Raw genomic sequence first — 19,131 nt, forward strand, 5'->3', positions numbered from 1 at the left:
GCAACCTTCTGCTAGCCCTGCAAAAAATGCTTCCTTACTCCTCAGTGACAGTCTTCTCCCCAGCTTGAGGGCAAGAGGATTCCTTTTTTCTTGGTACTGATAAAATGTATTTTGTGCCAGCAATATAGCTGCTACAAAAGTGTGCTGCTGTGTTTCTGTTGTTTCATTCTGTGAAGAACAGTATAATGTTTCATTATATATTTCACTATGAAGTTGTTGTGCAATAATGTACAGAGGTGAAATAAGAGTAAAATAACAAATAAAGGCAAAAAAGTTGATGTCAATTTAGGTGAGAATGGAGGGATAAAAGCTCTAGGCTTTTAGTAAAAGGGAGGAAGTAAAGAGGGAGGAAACCTTTCTTTGACATCTTAATGACTTAAGCAGTGGTTCAGAGAGGAGCAGAGAGTTCTGAAGGGAGTAAGGAAGCCCATCAACAATGGCTTAATACAGAAAGTTCTTGAGAAATAAATACCAAAATTTGAAAAAGACTGTAGTGTGATGTTAGGAGACTGTAGCTGTACCCCAGTTTGACAGACTAGAAAGGACAAGGAGAATTCAGGAACCTACAGATCTCAATTGAGTTTTTTGAGGTGCCAGTGAGAGGATATAGTCTTCTGTCTTGGAGTGACAGTGGTCTTACAGCATCCTGAAAGTCCCTAGACATTTTGAAATCATGGTTTTATGATGACTGTGAGGAGAGATTTGCAGTATTGCAGAGGGAAATGATGAAAGTATGAATAAAGATTTTAGTGGAGGCAGGGCCGAAGTAAGGATTCTGGCAGTGTGCCAGAAATGGTGTTAGACATATTGACAGGGGAGAGGCAGGGAGAAAATGTAAGCTCAGGATGAGGAATGACTTGAAGGTGTTAGTTTGCTCCCAAGGATAGACAGTAAATCTTAGTTTATTGGTACCTAATGCTCCAAGGTCCATGTATGCTGTAACAGATAATATAACAGTATATTACACAATAAAGTAAAGGCTTGGCAGAGAAGGAGAGATGCCAGCTGTGCCACTCTTGTGATACCAGAGACAGACTATAAAAATATTAGAATTTTTAATATCACTGTGCTACCCTGATAGGAAGCAGTAGGAGTTTTAATGCATGATTACTTTTAACTCTGTGTCCTAGAAGAAACTTGCTACTGTCTTACATGATTCGGAGCTTTAAGAATTACTTTACTGTTAAGCAAGTATTCAGAATGCCCAGCAAATCACTTTCTTCCTGTTAGATTTTAGAGGGGTGAATTTGAAAACACATAGCTTTATTTAATACCTTAAAGTCTTGATTTTAGCAATTAACAGCAATTTAGTGTTGTGTTTAAGAAGTAATATAGACCTTACGCAGAATAATCCAAGGTCATTGGAGAAGTGTTGATTTTAGGAGGTGGTGGCAAAGGCCAATGTAAGTGCATCTAATAGTGCTTTTCCTCGTCAAACTTATTTGTTGAACACACTTTTGCAGCCCTGGTGGAAGAAGTTTATTCTGCTCAACGGGAACGTGATGAGGCTGTCATGGCAAGGCTTAGGTTAGCCAATGAAGAGAGAGATGAAGCATTTCTACGAGTCCAGCGTTTAGAAGAGTCTCTGAAAGAGTAAGTATACATTTCCTGCCCCATGTAAAAAGGCTGTTGTGTCAGTCTGTGACAGTCATAAACTGCTCAACAGTGGTAATAGGAAAACTTAGCACATTATTATCTGTGCAATAAAATAGACTAGGGCTAGTCTTACTGTGTTATTGGTTAATTTGTTAGCCATCCTGTAAAACCTTATTTTTCTCTGGAGACTGAGAGAAGGTGAATAATTTTGATCACAAAAATTAAAAATATAATCAAAAGCTTTGGTATTGATTTATTGAGGGAGAAATAAGATGAATGTGACATTTTATAGGGATCTTTTGACACAGAGTACCAGAACGTCAGTCAAAAGTTGCAACATATAGGAAATCAATCAAGCCTTTAAGCCTACTAGACATTTCTTTCAGCAAAATTTCTACTAATGATATGGGTGACATAGTAAAAATATATGGGTTTTTTTTCTTATCTTTAGTGTAGGAGCAGTTTGTAAGGTAATAAGGGTACAATTAATAGTTCATAGATTTTTATGTATACCAACAGAAACAGGCAGTCTTATGTTAAACAGAACTAAGTCAGGAGGAAATTATAAAGAGTGGTTTCTTTCTCCCTTTGGGATATAGGCAGCTTTGTAGCTACAATTTGCCTCTCCATACAATCCTTGTCCATCTGAGTTGTGATCATTTTGGTTTATCATCTTTGTTAGTCCCCCAAAGGTAGCTCCATAAAGGCTAGAGTGCCTGAGAAATTTCTCTTACTTTTCTCCCATGAGAAGTACAAAGCAAACAAGCTTTTCATGGGAGGAGACTGAATAGGTGCAGTTTTTAGTTAACTAAATGGCAGGCAATTATGTTTTAAATAATTGATTCTACTAAGAACACTTCTCTTTAGGGCAGAAAACCAGTCATCTTCTTTTGGGTTTTTTTTATAGTTAGGGTCAGAGAATATTACCTAAATTAATTTCAATAATCTGCACGTAGTATGTCCACCATTATTTTGTAGAATTTACAGATTACTAGAGTTTGTCACAGCCTCACTATTTGTCACAAGTATGACTCAGCAGCAAGATTAGGAGATTGCATACCCACAAGAATTAGTGCATGATTTGTTAAATATCTCTATGGAGCCCATTATATGTGCATATGCATCTGAAATCTTGCCTTAAACAGCAATCTCTGAGAAAATCGTAGATGTACTTTAAATTCCCATAAGAGACATCATAACTGTGAGCCTTACTTGAGTCTCCAATTTCTTCTGCCAGTCTTCCAATCTTATATGTTCCAGGAGTAAAGAAAGTTTTGTATGGCTCTAAACATCACATGATCCTTTATATAAATAGTTAGCATAAACTCAAGATCTTTGATCTTAAAGCACTCAAGTACTGCAGAAAATTAATTATTCTGGTCAACAAACCTAGTTAATGACTTTTGGGATTCTGGCATATTGCTACTTTTTCTGCAGTGGAATCCATAGACATATGGGTGGCAGTTCTTGAAATGCATGAATCGCTCAGAACACGTTCACTTGTTTTCCCTTCAACCACTTCTGTCTGCTTCATTCATGTTCTGGAAAACTGACTTAGTTCTAAGCAGAAATATGAGAAAAGAGAAGAAACTGTTTCTCAGAGAACATGTGTAGTACCTTCCTCAAAAAGATGTAATTGCAGAAAGCACTGGATACACTGGAAATGCTGAAATAGTACTTGTTCCCAGGAGAGTCAGTAACTCCCTTGACTGATAGTTTGGAGCCAAGCTATTACACTTTATTGCTATCATTTAGAGAAGAGCAATTGTATTGGCTGTCATCCACTTGGGTGTTCTTTCCGATGCTTTATATGGAGGTCTGATACCCTGATGCCATTCACAGTCTCAGAACTGGCATAGGAGATTTCCCTGTGGAGAACACCAACTTTCTTTTCTAACCACCACCCTTGATATTTTCTTCCTTCCTTATGGTGGTTGTTCAAAAGGTCAAGTTGTCTGTCTCAGATGTGGAGCACATAGAGGTTTGGGGTTTTTATAAAGAACATTGCCTATTTGTGCCACACTCATCAAGTTTTAGAGCAGAGGTCACTCTTTCCATCTGCTTTGGACTTATTCCAATCAGAGTACTTTACAAGAGGGCAATACTGAACAGCCTGCCAACCTTTATCAAATGCTTTAATGCTTTCTTTAAATTAGCAGTTGGAGCAGTTCTATTGTCATTATTTAACTGCAACAACCAAAATTCTTTCAGCCCTGTTGGCCCTAGGGGTTATGTTATCAGAATGTGTTTAGAAATGGGGGAGGAGGAATCCTTGGTTACTGCTGTTTAAAATCATGAGTTTTTCATTCATTGTCTATGCACAACACAGGGAGACTTAGCAGGGCAAATACACAGTTCCGGATGCTACTTTTTAAAAAATACTGTCGCCTAAGGAGGTGTCTGTATGCCTGTAGACAGATCCTTTGTGGCAGTAATATGCTGAAGGTATGCCTATGGCAGAAGTTCATGTTCTTTTTCCCACTCCCATTTCTCCCTAAGGTGTCTTGCTTACCCAGCCTGTTGGTTGGCTGGGTGATTTTGTTGACCTGCACTTTTAGCAGTGTAGAGGTCCTCTGGAGAAGCTGGGTCAGTCCTGCCAATTTGCTTTGACAAATACCGTTCTTTTCATTGTGAATACGAACTAGCTGGAGATCCATTTTTGAGTCCCACATGAAGGGGCACTTAGAACAATGTAAAAGCCTAAAGCAGGAACTCTAGAAGGATCCAGTTCTGATAATTTATTATAATAATATAATAATTAATATTATTATGTTTGTTATTTTATTATTTGTGTTACTTTATGAATACAAGTCAAACCCAGCACAGGTTAGCTTTTACTTTATTTTGTTTAGTTCTGGTTCTGACCGAATATGTTGGAGTGGTTATTGTTTGTGAATGCCATATAAATATACCAGCTGTTACACACTGAGAGTGTATTCTGAAATATTTCTTTTTTGTTTAAAAGTTTATTTCTATACTGGTTGATTTAATATGCCTTATGTACTGTTATCTGCTAAACTAATGGAAAATGTGGTAGTGTACTGTCAAGTGTTCTATGATGTTTGCTAGCTAAAATAATGGCTTTGGAGCAGCACCTGTCACAGCACTGTTTAGGAGTGTGCCTGTTTAGGAGATGTTTAATGGTACTGTATCTGTCTTAAAATATCATAGGCTACTTTTAGTAGAAGTCACCATTAAGTAAGTAGCAATGGAGTGGTAAGGTAACTTTAATATGTTCATTTTTCCAGAAAAGAGATCTCTGTCCATTTAACTAACCTTAGGTAAAATAAAATGTGTACTATCCCATTTATTAGATTTTTGTGCTATCACTTACTGCTTTTGCACAGCCAGTGTTCAATGCTGTATGACTAAATTCCTCGTATCATCTTTGTATTTGACAGGTCAATATATGTTCTGTTGAAATAGAAAGGGAGGAAAGTGCAGGCGGGTTTGTTCCGGAATTAAATAAGGGCCTTGCAGAGAATTGGCTTAGCTTCCTATTTTATGCAAGATATAAAATCAAAATATTTTTAAAGTAACTTCAACTGCTTTGGGATTTTTCCCTCATTTTGGATGAAAGAGGTGGGAAAATAATTACTTAAAAATGAAAAAAACCCCTATCAACTAAAGTCATGTTCTGTTTCATTTGGGGTACAGTAAAAACAAAAAAAAATACATCAGGTAAAAGTTGTAAGCCCAGAAATAAATAAAATAAAAGCATCAGTCATTTCTATCACTGGGGAACTTTTTTCATCTAAGCACATATGAACAATTGATCCTTGTAGTCATATATAGCAGTAAACATTAATAACTTAACAGTCTGAAGTCAGTGCTGAAGATATGGAGCATTATTGAAAGATGGAGTCGAGCAGGTGGCACTTTAATATGTTCAGTGTCATGGTTGACTCTAAAGACTAGTAGAATGAAATTACTTGAGGTTCTAAAGATTTAAAAAGCGAACTCATTTTGCTGCACTAAGGAAATGCTACTGATCAGGCTTTCTGTGTCCCTTTTTTCTAGGCTAGAAAATATTAACCCTGAAGAAAATGACATGGTAAGCCATTCTCTGAGGAGATTTCTTGATGTCAGTCTTATATCTTAGAGGCTTAAGTTCAATTGAGTGGGTTTCAAGAACTAAGATGTGGGAAAAAGAAGAATTGACACACTAATAATGTACATCTTTGCTGCAATATGAAAATTCAATAACTTCACTCAGTCAATTTACAATTCACATGTGCCTATTAATTAAAACCCTATATTAAATAAAATATATTAAAACTTCATGTCTGACTAACATATAATGCTGTTGGTAGACATTACAGGAATTACTGAACAGAATAAACAATGCAGACACAGGGATAGATATACTGAAGAATGGAGCTATAATTCTGAACCGAATACACAGGACCAAAGAACGTAAAAAGAAAATAATAGCTGAGGAAATGAATGCAGTAATAGAACAACGGGATGCTGCTTTATCTCAAGTAAGTCCGTACAAGTATATAATCACTCAGTAGCAAATTTCTTTTTTTCTTTTTTTTCTTTTTGGTTTTTGGGGGGTTTTTGGGTTTTTTGTTTTACTTTTGGGGAAGAAAATTATTTCATATACTTTTCTCTGTTGAGAATCTCAGAGGAGAGCCCCTGTAGTAAATGTCTGATTAGTGATCAACTTTTTTTTCATGGTAGTAGTGCCCATTAAAATGGCATCACTGTTTTTCACGAGAAAAGTTATGTTTGTATTGTTTGCGCTTCTTTACTATCTGTCTTCTTTCTAAAACAAAACAGTTTTCAGTGAGTTGACCAATCTGAAAATCTATTAAGGGCTTAGTTTTGGGGTATGCTGTATTGGTAAAATGCATTGGATGACGGTTAACTGGGACTGAAGGATTTATAAAGGGTTATAAGTAGCAAAAATATTCATTAAAGGAAGGCAACAGTACCACATGCAACAGTGCAAGCAATTCCTCCCTTTGTTGCTTTACATCCAGGAGATAAAAATCAGCATGTGGTCCTTCACTCTCAAAGTCTTACCCATCTACTACGGGACTTGAAAGAATCTGGGTTCTTTTTTCTACTCAGATCACTCATTGCCTGCAATTTCCTATTTTGACAGAACAGTTCATTCTCTTCACCATAAAGAGTAAAGAAAATGAAAGAAGAATCCTTGCTTTTCTCATCTCATGGATGAGTTTTTCTGTTGGTTTTTTTGGCTTGAGTTTGGTTTTTTACCCACCATTTTTTTAACAGAATTTTAACTCAATAGGAATAAGTTGTGGGGAGGAACAATCCAAGTAGGGAGTGTATCTCCTGAGAAAAGATCTTAGGCTGGATGAAGTTCCTTATGGATTTATGCCAGGCAAGAAATTTCATCTGACTCTTCTAATATTGAAAATTTTCCTTTTTAATGTAAGTAACCAAAGTTGGCCCACATCTAGCTAATTTCTACTAGATTTAAAGTCAGGTTGTGGTCTTTAATGATACCAATAATGTTAATTGAATTTATGTTCTACTGAGAAGTTTTCTGATAAAAGTGCCTCCTCTACATACACTGTAATTTTCACACTTTTTTTCAGTCATTGTCTTTGCATTCTTTACTACTTTAACCTTGAAAGCTCCATCTGCCTGGTGCTTAAAATATTTTGTGTGTCTGTCAAGTATGTATTGCAAAAAATTTTAATGTATTAATGGTGGTATTTTACTTTCTCAGTCTACTTTTTTCCTTTTATATTGCCAGCACAGCTACTGGGAAACATCCAATAACCCTTCCAAAAGTTTATGTTCTTTCTTCTTTGCACAGGGCATTTGAAAAGTGAGCAGCTTGTAAGAGGAAAGCTTTCAGCAAAAGAGAAGAATCTCTTGATATTTTTATTTTCATTTTTTCAGTTTTTGATTCTTTGTTGAAGTGGACTTTCAGGCATACTTGGACCATAAAACTATGAATGTCAGAAGAATATCATTGTCAGGCATTTTAATACACATTTTGATTTAATTTATTTTAAGCTGACTGTTTAAGGAGTAATATTTTCCAAGTAATCAGCTTGAAAATTAATAAAGATAATTGTTTTAGATAGTAATGGCTCAAGTGTCACCACTAGCAAAGCCACTTTAGGTGACACTTTAGGCATGTCAGCAAAAATCACAGGTAATGTTAAGTAGATACTGCAGATGAAAAAATAAATTAATGATTTATAAATCCTCAACAAATGAAAATTTAAATATTTGACTTTAAGCTGTAGTATTGTAATAATGCTAGCAATTTATACCACCATTGTTTTAAATTAATTGTTATTAATAGAACTATTCATCATGTGTTTTCAAATATGTGATGCTTTTACAGCTGTTACTGTTGAATCTAGAAAATAGGTCCTTGGAATTGCAGCTACCTTTTCAACCTGTGTTTCTCACTTGATGATTCCTTGGGAATTTGTACCATACTTGAATTATTAGTAGTCTTTTGTTAACATTGCAATAGCAGTAGTTATTACAGTGCTAACAGCAAGAACAATAGGAGAGGGATTCTGCATTAGACCACTAAGGGACTAGATATAATTCAGGGGATGTATATGCTTAGCATAACAAATGCAAATTATTGGAAGTTAGATCTGGGGTTGCCTCAGGCATTCGTAACATCTGCAAGTTAAAATCTTTTTCTTTTTGTGGAAGTGGCATCAAATACAAAAGGGGGAATTGAGAGCAGGTTGAGAAGAAGCAGAAATAGAGTAAACCATTAGCAGGCTGTGGCTATCCTCTGGAAAACGCATTTGTAAAGTTCAGAGGTCACTGGGCAATGGAAGTTGAATGTTTAATGACACATCGTGTTGTTCTGTTCATGGTTGCTGTTGTGTGGTGCTGGAGACAGCAATGTCATTTGAGTGACCACCATAGCTGGTTCCATGTGATGGAGAGCTACCGATGCAGTAGCAAGCATTTGGACTGTGTTTGATGAAGCTGCACCTGTTACTTTTCACTGTGATTTTCTTCGCAATAGCCCGGCATTTGACAATTGAGCACAACGAACATGAGTAGTGTCTAGCTTTCGGGGGTTAACTTACAGGATTTCTGATTTGTCCTAGAAAGAAACAATAATGTGAAAGCCTTCACAGCTCAAACACATTGTTTTGATTTCAAGTGAGGAATATGTTACATTTCTAGAGAATGGACATTCTATAAACTATGCATTTCCTATGACCAGGTAAATAGAGATTACTTCCAACTAGTCTTTTAAATTCAGTTTTATAATGCTTTTTCTGGTAGCTACTGAGTAGCTACTACTGAGCTGCATTTAACTGGACTGCAGTTGCAGCATACTTGATGATTAGCTAGTTGTGATTCTTCTATTTGAATTTTACTTGAATAATTCTTTTAGTCTTAACAAAATGAAGAGCACTGTCCATGTCTTGGAAAGGCCATGAAAATGTTTTTTCTAGCTGTAACACCCAAGAACCTCTGCGTATTTTTTGAGGTTTCCAACGTGAACATTGCTTCTTACTAGGAAGCAGATTGAGGCACTTCTATCACTGTATTGAGCTGTGCAAGTGTATGTAATCTTAGATCTTTCGCTAGATTGCTGAGCAAATATGCAAACTACTTTTTGTATCTGTGAAAACAAATGAAATGGTATAAACTCAAATATTTGATACTACTTTTAGTATGTATTTTCAAGTGAATAATAAACAAACAACTAAAGCATGGCTAAACATTGACATCCATCTTCTGTATCAACCCCCTTGAAAAAAACAAACTCAACAGTTTGGTTGTATTTGCTAAGATATGTTTGTTAGTGAACAGATATTGTGTGATACTGAGGATCTTCAGTGTGTTTTATGACTGATCCTCTGAAAGAAATAAAACATCATTTTCTTGTCTGTAACGTTCAGTTTTGTCTTAACCCATTCAAGGAAAAAACTTATTTGTCCAGTTGATCATAATAAAGTTTTCCCTTTCTTCAGAAATCTTTTCTTGCTTGAGTAATCCAGTTAGTGGCAGGCATTTAGTAGAGATTCCATATGGCATAGTCACATTGTGTGATCTTCATAAAATACTCTAAAGAAGTGGTTTCCAGCAGGAGGCAATACAGTACAATGTCTCAGCCACCTATTAGCCACATCACACCTTATGGACAGGAATGTTAATATCATTACAGGGTTGGCAGCTGAAGACTTGACTAAGACATTACAATTACTTTTCTTCTGGTTTAGACAAGAAAGGGGACTTTTTAATTGGTACAGCTTGAAGGAAGTGATTTTTTAAAGCTCGTTAAGAGATTAGGAGATTGTGTGTTTGATATGTTTCCAGTCCTAACTAATTCTGTAAATGTGGGAGTTTTAAAATTGGTAACAGGTCAGTTCTATACAGAGTTTTAAATATTAAAGATATATAATTTGCTGTTAAGGAATAGCAGTGGTTTCATGGCTGGCAAAGTATCATCTCTTGTACACTGATCTTGAAGCAATAACATAACTGGCAGGCAAACCTGGTTTTACAGCTTTGAATAGTTTGACCACATCCTGCTGTGCAGGAACATGCTTATGACTGTTCATGTAAAAAATTGGCAGGCACCCACTTGCTCATCTGAAGCAAGTGAAAGAATCCTTCTCTATTTTGAGGCGCTGTTTGGCAGCAGGCAGCACTTTATTGTCACTGAAAACAATGATGAGATGCACTATGCTTGACTTCCCATCATTATCAGTTTCGCTAATTAGTAATAACTGATAAATATCTGCACTTACAACTAGTCAGCTTCTTGCTAGCTTTTTTTTTGGTTTTGTTCTGCTAAAGCAATTTTCCTCCTTTTACACCAAGCAGTGTGTAGAGGTCTGTGTTACCTGTGATTCACAGAGCATTAAGGCATTCTCAGCACACATGAGTGAACAGGTCTTACTGAGGTAGTAAACCCAAGAGGTGTATGAAATGTAAATGAAAACAAATATTTACAGATCTTGGACTCTTAGTTGGGGAATACTCGAGTGACGGGTTACAATGCCTCATGACTCTTGGGACAGAGGTGATCCCTTTGCATGCCAAAACATAGTTTGGGATGTTATTTTTTGTACTTTTACTTAGCAGTTTGGTTTTATACTGTGTTTTGGTACCCTTTGGCACTTCTTGACACTTGATGCTAATCAAGTTCTTGGCTGGCAGGAGCACATCTGATGATATCCTCCTACCTGCTCTGTCAAGATGCTTACTCTACTTTTCCCTTTGCCGCTGCTATTTGGGAACAGGAAAAGAAGAGGTAGGATGCTGTATTCACACTTGTTTATGAACCAGGCAGCTGCCATTGGGTACTGATGATTTTGGTCATGGGCTTATTTCAGGAGGAAAGTGAAAGTAAGGGGGATGTTTATTGTACTTTGAGGATCCAAAAACCTTGCTCATTCACTCACTTTGGGAAGGCAGCAGCAAGTTGCTGTTGTTCTCATTTGCATCCTTTTCTCTGAGAGATAGCTGATGAATGGGCTTCGTGAAATTCCTTGCCAGCAGGATGGTTAAACAGAGAGAGGACGCCTATCTCCAGGATACCCCTTTTGCCCTGTGAATTTAGTCCAAGTCCTGACAGAAAGCAACAGAGATATGCAGTAAGATATAGAGTAGATTAAAAAAGAAAAATAATTTGAGATTTAACATTAAAAATTGCACAGTGAGTGCAGGGAGTAAAGAAAGAGGGGCTGATGAAATAGTTGTCAGTTTTATTGGGATTCACTGAGTGGATTTTATTTGGATTACCTAGTGGCCTCAGGTAAAGCTCACAGATGTCTCTTCTTTGGAGGTAAGACTGAGTAAAAAGGATCCTGAAGGGAGATCACAAAAAGTGAAGTTATACGAGCAGTGGTTGTGATTAGCAGTGTTAGTCTGTTTAATTGCATTGCACTGCAACAGTGCTTTAAAATAACACATTTCATTTCCTCTGTACCTAAATAAAGATAATCCTTTGAATGTTTGACTAAATCCATGTTTTAGGAAGTCCATGTTATACAGAACACAGTCAAATCCATGTTTTCTTTGCTCCTTCTCAGAAGAAAAAGTGAATCTCACCAAGTGCCAGACTGAGTCCATGGTTGCTGTATTTGGGACACGTGGAGTAAAATTATTGTGAATGATGCTGAAGAGCATCGGGCATCTTTTGCATCTCAGAAAAGGGCAGGTTCTTCACTACTTGGCTACTTACTTTTTCTAAAAACAAATCCAGTTTGAAAATATATAATAATTCTTTACTTTCTAAGATGATTAGGAGTGCTCTGACTCTCTACCTTGGATATATTTGTTCTGGCTTTAGCATGAATATTTTCCAGGAGAATATTCAGTTAAATATTTGGCTGCATTTAGAAGACCGTGAAGTATTTTTTTTTTCTGAAGTAGGAGCTTTAGTCCACTGGAGACTTAAATAGAGAGGAAACTGGCCAAACAGAATCCTCTTGGTTTCTTACATTGGGTTTTCTGATTTTTGTAGAATGTTCCCCCAAATCATAACACCTGTTTAATCTTTTGCCATAGTATTCTGTTTAATTTGATAAGGGTATGTGATTCACAGTTTTCAAAGCATTAAGAAATCTGAGGAGTGGTGAGATGTTCAAACAGGATAGTAAGAGAAGGTTTAGGGACACTACAAATCCATGTTTGTAGTGTCAGTTTGTCTCTCACAGTGATGTAGCAGAGGTTGTGATTTCTCTGTAGGCAGGTATTTGTTAACAGAGCATGAAACTCCTTGGTTTCACTGGAGTTGGAATTTCACTACTGAAAGCAAGTATTTTGCAGTTATTCCTGAGTTTAGACTTTAGTGAGGCTTTGGTTGCATTAGGTCTTGTATTTTTTGAGTTAATACTTCATGCAGCTTGAAGTGCCAGTCAGACGGTAGGTCATTAGTGGAGGGAGAGAAGGATCTGAAGGAAATTACCCTTAGGAGCTCTTATACTGAACTTTTGTATTTAGTCCATGAATGGTAGGTGTGAGTAAATATGTAAATGTTAATGCAGTGTTTCCTTGAAGAGATGGGCTATGCTTTTCTTTTTTTTTGAGCTTTAGAAGCAAAATTTTAATTGATACTGCATTTCTTCTTTTTGCTGCTGTAAGGTTTTGACTGAATGATGCCCGGAGACACATCATTGTTTGCATTGTTAAATCACCTGTTGTTCCTCTGCAAACAGTGTGTAGTGCAGAATTCAGAAAATACTTGTCTGCATAGTATTTGAGGGCATGATCAAGCTTGATATCTTTAATTGTAAACTTTAATGAATTTCCAGTTGAACATTCATCCTCTCTTCAATATCTAGAAGCTACTCACCCCTTTGAAAATGGTAATAAATTTGCATGCAAGCTTGTTCCATTAATTGCTGTTTGACTCATCTATCATGGTGCTAAGCTTTATATTCACACAGCTTAGACTTTCAAGCCAATTTCTGGAATTAATTTAAATATTTAATGTAAAAACCCTGGGACGAAAGAGAGGAAAAATGTATTTTCTATGCTTATTGATCTCCTGTTTCAGTAGCAGCAACCCATAGAGGAAACTTCCAATGTGAATAAAAGCAGAATTCAAACAGTATTCCCTCTGAAGAGTATTACTGTGCATGCAATAAGGTTTATAGGTACCAAAACTCTTGTAGAGGTACCTTAAGTAAGTTTTCCATGGTACTTAACACTTTACAGCTTCAAGTTAGGTGCTGAGTGTTGAATCCAGTTTCACTTTGGTTACTTGTTGGATAAAATGTTGGATTTTCTTAAAAATTGGGAAAAAAAAAGAAGTTGTGTGCTTTGTATGAAAAGCTGGTTTCCTTAGTCAACTTTCTAAGGAAACTATGCAAAATTACTTTGTTATTTTGGATACGTAGATGAGTCTGCATAAGAATTCTTTTTATAATGAACAAAGAAGATTCTTTTTTGTTTCATTTTTATCATTAATCTGGAGTCTGAAAAGGCTAATATGCCTGGCCTGCATGTTCACTTGCTTTTCCTCACTTGGTCCTTCAATGTTCACAGGTTGCAACTTTGTGTTTTATTTTGCCTGTATTAGCAAGTAGTGTGAACAAATAGTGGTGGATCTGGAGTATGAAGTAGTTCTCAGCATCTGACATCCACATTAACCCCTTTCCAGAATGGGGAGAGGGGCATTTCTTTGGTTTGGGGTGTTTTATTTGTCTGGGGGTTTTTTTGTCAGGCTACTTATAGTCAAGTCCTATGGATGGAATACCATTTGTGTCAGAATGCAGTAGGTGCATTCCTGGAGTGCATCTTTGAGTTTGATTAAATCAAAAAAGAAATCCGATTTGTTTTCTCAGATAGCACTCCATGGTGCAGAACAAAGCATACTAAGTAGAGAAAGTGCAAAGTAGCATGCAAATTGGGTATTACATGAAATTAAGGATAAAAATGAGATGATTTTAAGAAAGAAAATGAGATTTATTTAAATAAATAGGGAAGTAAAAGCTATCAATATTCTTGGAGAAAGTACTCTAATATGTTTGTATTCAGACTTTTTCCTTTGAAAATTATTAGACTATTTTATACGCAGACTTTTCTGGTGATTGTTTTTGTCCTGTCGTCAAGATGTACATGAATTTGGTTCCTTCAAGGAGAAATAGGTTTCAAACTAGTACCATAATTTGCAAATAAAATGATACACAGAACGTAAAGTTTGGATTTAATTGTGCGGTGGAGATATCATGAAGAATAGCAGGCAAACTATATTGCTGATCATGCCACTTCTACAACATCAGTAATTGACTAAGAGTATTGTGGGACATGGAGCTAAGAAGAATGAATAGAGCTACTTTTTGTTGACTTAATTTATTTTTATTTCCAGAGTCCCTGAGGTGAAATATTGACTCTCTTCCAGCATTGCAATACCCTCCACAGTCATCCTTGTGATTCAGCATGTGTGCTAAGCTGTAAAGAGAGGAGATGAGTAAGGAAGCTAAGGTCTAGCAATAACAGAGGATGTAAGGAAAAATTACTGTGATGACGATAAGCTGATTATTCATTTTCAACAGAATTGTAAATGATTGTGGCTGGAATGTGGGACTTAAAAATGTTAGTTCCATTTCTTTCTAGATTTTTAACTGTTTTTAAATGATCAGGTAATTACAAAATGAAAATTTTCCCTCTTGCTTTGGTCTGAATATTGTGACTTTTTTTTTGGTTAAGCTTTTTTTGAAGCTGTTAATCAATTTTTCCAAGTCCTTAGGCTTGATGAAATATTCTGGTTTAAAGTATGTAGTGCTCCTGACAAAAAAAAGGGACAAGAAAATCTATCAATATTCTCTTTATGAAAGGGAGATTTCACAGTAGCATTAACTTATCTTTGTCTGGTTCACCAAGTATGCCTACATTTGTTTGTTGTATGGCTTTACTGTTTCGTGCTTCAGATTGTGAGTATCTAGGATTTAGCCTCTTTTCCATGTTCTGTTTATTCACTGTTAATTATTTTTCAAGCTGAGTTGCTTGAGAACAAGAAAAATTTAGCTTCCATTACCCTCTATTGCAAATGAAGGACAGGCTTTCCTATTGCATATAGTCTGCATGTGATTGTAAGATGCTGTTGTCAGAGAACTTTTTAAGGCTTGCTGATGTTAATGCTTTGTTGTCATTCTTTTCAGCTGTGTTTTTGATTTATTCTTGAATATACAGCACAAAATATCATTCTTCTTTATCGTTTACTTTTGTATTGAAAATACTTTTTAAATTACACAATTCAAATACGTAGAAATACTTAAAGGCTCTTAAGAAGCTGTGACTATGTAAAAAGTATAATACTTGTAGCTATAACAAAAGAAAAGTTGCAGATGAAGAACAGTATTAAATCATACAAGTATGACAACTTTTTTCAGTTCTGGAGTTGTTATCAGAAATACAGAATAGAAGTGGCTAACTACACAGTATTTAATTGGTGTAAAATACTGATGCAGTAAGACTTATGAATGTATGCTTTATATTGTTAATAACAGAATTTGAGAGAGAGGAATTTTAACATTACTTAATTACTAGCTATAAACATGTAAATCTATTAACCAAAGTCGTGCAACAGTTATTGGTCATCTTTCAGTTATGCTGAGTTGCTTATTTCTTAGTTAGCTGTAACGTCCTTCTCTGCTTTCTGCAAAAGTAGTACCAAAGATTAGAGAAACCCCAAAAATCAGAGTAGAGCTCTCTATCAAATAATGGCTATGAACACTTTGCTCCTAGTTGTCTCTTGAGATGACTTTTCACCAATAGGTAAGATTTCTTTCAAGTCTTGTTATTATCATGATGAGAAATTTCTTATTTCAGATCCCAGCAATCTCAGGAAACAATAGTTTCCACTCTCTTTTTCCTGAAAGTGCTCCGCTGTGTTGTGTTCAGCAGGGGAGTGAACATTAGGCCTCTCTGTGACTTTAATTCCTTCATCTTTAAGACAAAGTTTTTCTTTCCTAATCTACAAGCATTTTTTCAGCCTTATTGCTTGGGGTCCCATTCACAATCAAAATGTTAGGACTTAAATTGAATCTCAGCCTGAAAAACAAGTCTTGAAAGAGTCACTGTGAAAAGGAGAGCCAGTGCCAGCCTCCAGGAAGACACAGCAAAATTATTGTTAATACCTTATGCTAAATAGTCACGTCAGCTGGCGTTCTACTGTAGGGCCAGCCAGCAGCTGTGTCTCTCCTTACATGTTCTCCTTATGTCATGTACAGTGTCTTCTATGGTATTCAGACTCTTCTCAGCAGTAGTCATGCATTTTACCCATTTTGTTTGTTTTGGCAGGCAGGCCTATCACTTTGCTTTCAGAAGTTGTCATAACATTCTTCTATCTTTGTGTTTTTCTTAATTTTTTTCCCCCTTAGGGTGTCCTATTCCACGAAGAATGGAATTGCCAGGATGAGAGCAGTGTTGGTAATTACACATGTCAAAGGCAGCTGATTTTAGGTTTAAGCATTTCTGCTTTTCAGTAACATATCTGAAAGCTTTTAGGTGACTGTTATTCAAAGCTGCAGGATCAGCCCACTTAAGAAGGGTGCATCTATTTGGGTGTTACATCCATGTCTGTAAAACACCTCAATGAAGCTAAAGCTAAATTTTCTTACAGAGATAGAATCTTCAGATTGAACCCCTGTCTAATATTTGCAAAGTCTTATTCATGTACCAAAATCATACATTCAGGCATTTCTCTCTGTTACCAAAGCTGAGCAATACATAATTTCTAAATGTATGGGTTTGTTCCAGTTTTGCAGAGCTTTGGTTTACTTTCTTGAATCTTTCTTTGTGGGATGCTTTTGTATTCTATGTATGATTTATTTAAAGTTTGTGCAACACTGATTAATTTCTTGATTTTTTTAAATTACTTTCATTCCACTTTTTCATTCCACAAATTGGAAAAGGTGTCTGAAATATAATTTTATATATTTCCTGTTACCTAGCTATATTTGCTGTTACTTTCTCTGTATTGATGAGACAGAAACTGTTTCCACAATAACATCTGAAGATTTGTAATTAGTTGCTTCATTTTCACCCTTATGCTTAGACAGTTAAAAGACTGATATTAATATTGCTTTCAGATACTTCTGGATTGAAGTTTCCTGGAAAAAGAGCAAATACTACAGGTTCAGATCATTTATTCAAAAAGTGTCTATTGTCCCTGGTGTATCTGGAGAGGTTTCTGCTTTCACCTACCTAGCTGGTGTTTTAGTTTGTAATAATCTCTAGTTTAAAGTAGCTTTTATTACATGTTAAACAAATTTTGTATGGACATATTATACACCAGAAAATATTCAAGAACTGCCACTTAGGCAACCAATGGCTCAACTGAGAGGACAAAATTTATCAGGACAAATGGACAGTATGTACTACAAGGTACACCTGCAATAACATGTTTACAATATCAGAATAAAAATATTTTAAACCTCTGCTATCTATACAGTGATCTGTGATTCTCTTTTCTTGAAAAAGGTGATGATATTTAATGATGGACCAGAAGTATTCCTGTCCTTTTGTGCAGTAAATGCCAACTTAACGTTTCAGCAATAGCCTTGTTTGCATATGGATTTTACAAAAATCCATTGAAGATTATTTGAAAACCAGCTCATTAGAATGACAGATTGCTTACCAAATTTTGTTTTCTTGTCAACTAATATTGGTTACATTCAATTAAACAAGGTTGTACTTTCTAAAAACATAATCTCTGTCAGCAGCTGAGTGCCTTGCTTATATCTGCAGATCAGATTCCTAATTTCTAAATCTAGTTGGAAGATTAGGCTGTTTCTAAAATTTCTCCTTTTCATACAGCTTTCACATTTTCACTACCTCTATTCTGCTATACATATTGTTCAAGTACCAACGCTGCAGATTATTAAGTGGGGGTGAGAGAAAGGCTTTAAACAAGAGCAATTGTCAGCTTTCTGTCATGGTGTGTTGTCAGATGTTTGACAAGCTGTCTCTTGGCCACAGGCCATCTGGTTGTAATGGAGCTGACTACTCTTCTGAAGAGCCAGAAAAACATGTGGCCACACGAAGCAACAGCTCCATGTCATTTGGTCAAGTCAATAAAACAAAGGTTTGGGGTGTAGTAATCCCAGTTTTGACATGGTCTTGTTAGTTGATTAAGATTCTTAAACTTTCTGTGCTAATTTGTCATCCCACAAAACCAGAAAGTACTACTTACTAACTTGACTTGAGTGTTGGAAAAATTGATTAGTCAGTGTTTACGAAAAGTTATAATTAATTATGAGTATGATTAAAGAAGAGTTATTGAGAGGAATCATGTAATAAAGAGAATATATATGGGGGGAAAAAGTGAAGTAAAAATGTAGACAAAAATGAAGTGGTGTAGTGGAGTGAACCTTACACAGCCAAGATGAGAACTGAGAATTAGAGTGTACATTTACGTGTACATTCTGCTGTGCAAAAGAAAGGAAGAAAGATGCTGCATTTGAAGGAGGGAGAAACTAAAGAACTTGGAGAGGGAAGATTTATGTTTCCTCCTTTCAGCAATGAAGGAGGAGAATTTTTTTTTTTTAAGTTACTAAAAAATATAGTTTATGGGTTTCTGAAATTTGCGTTCCTTCCTTTCATTAGGAACACATTTTCTGTGGGAGTTGCATTGATTTGGAAAATGCATAATAAGACCATAAATAAAATAAGATCAGAATAATATTTTAATATTCAGATGCTTTGATTTGCTTCTTGAGGACCTTTCTTGCAGTACTGCGTAGTACTTAACCACTGTTGAAATTATTTCAGGCAATCAGCAGGGTATTTAGGTCTTGGTTTTCATGTAAGTAGTATATTAATGCATGTTCTGTATTAATGGCAAATTTATTCCAAATCCTCTTGGGTGTTGTGTAATTTTATTCTTTAAATATTTTTAAAGATGTTGAGGTTAATTATTCTGAATTATTTTCTATACAGAAGTTTCTACTCTGAAATAATTTCTTGTATCTGTATGCTGGACTTGCTGATATCCATTGAAAGTAAAACTGACCCTAGTCTTAACTATTACTGTACTTGCAGACCTTTATTCAGTGATTTAGAATTTAGCTAATCAAGATTACTTTTTTATTTTTTGTCATT

At 35.8% G+C, this 19,131-nt stretch overlaps 1 protein-coding gene across 6 annotated transcripts in view; it reads left to right on the forward strand.

The window, feature by feature from the left end:
• MIPOL1 (mirror-image polydactyly 1) overlaps window positions 1–19,131 on the forward strand; it is a 189,867-nt gene that overhangs the window by 63,956 nt on the left and 106,780 nt on the right. For all 6 annotated transcript variants that reach the window (XM_042047431.1, XM_042047430.1, XM_042047429.1 and 3 more), the window contains 3 exons: window positions 1,464–1,593; window positions 5,617–5,650; window positions 5,910–6,080. In XM_042047431.1, coding sequence (XP_041903365.1) covers window positions 1,464–1,593; window positions 5,617–5,650; window positions 5,910–6,080 — 335 coding nt within the window. The remainder of the gene's footprint in view (window positions 1–1,463; window positions 1,594–5,616; window positions 5,651–5,909; window positions 6,081–19,131) is intronic.

Source organism: Corvus kubaryi, unplaced genomic scaffold (assembly GCF_017639235.1).
Source record: "Corvus kubaryi isolate FWS band 111438036 unplaced genomic scaffold, C.kubaryi_AGA036_p1.0 66, whole genome shotgun sequence".
In the NCBI taxonomy this organism is placed as follows: domain Eukaryota; kingdom Metazoa; phylum Chordata; class Aves; order Passeriformes; family Corvidae; genus Corvus; species Corvus kubaryi.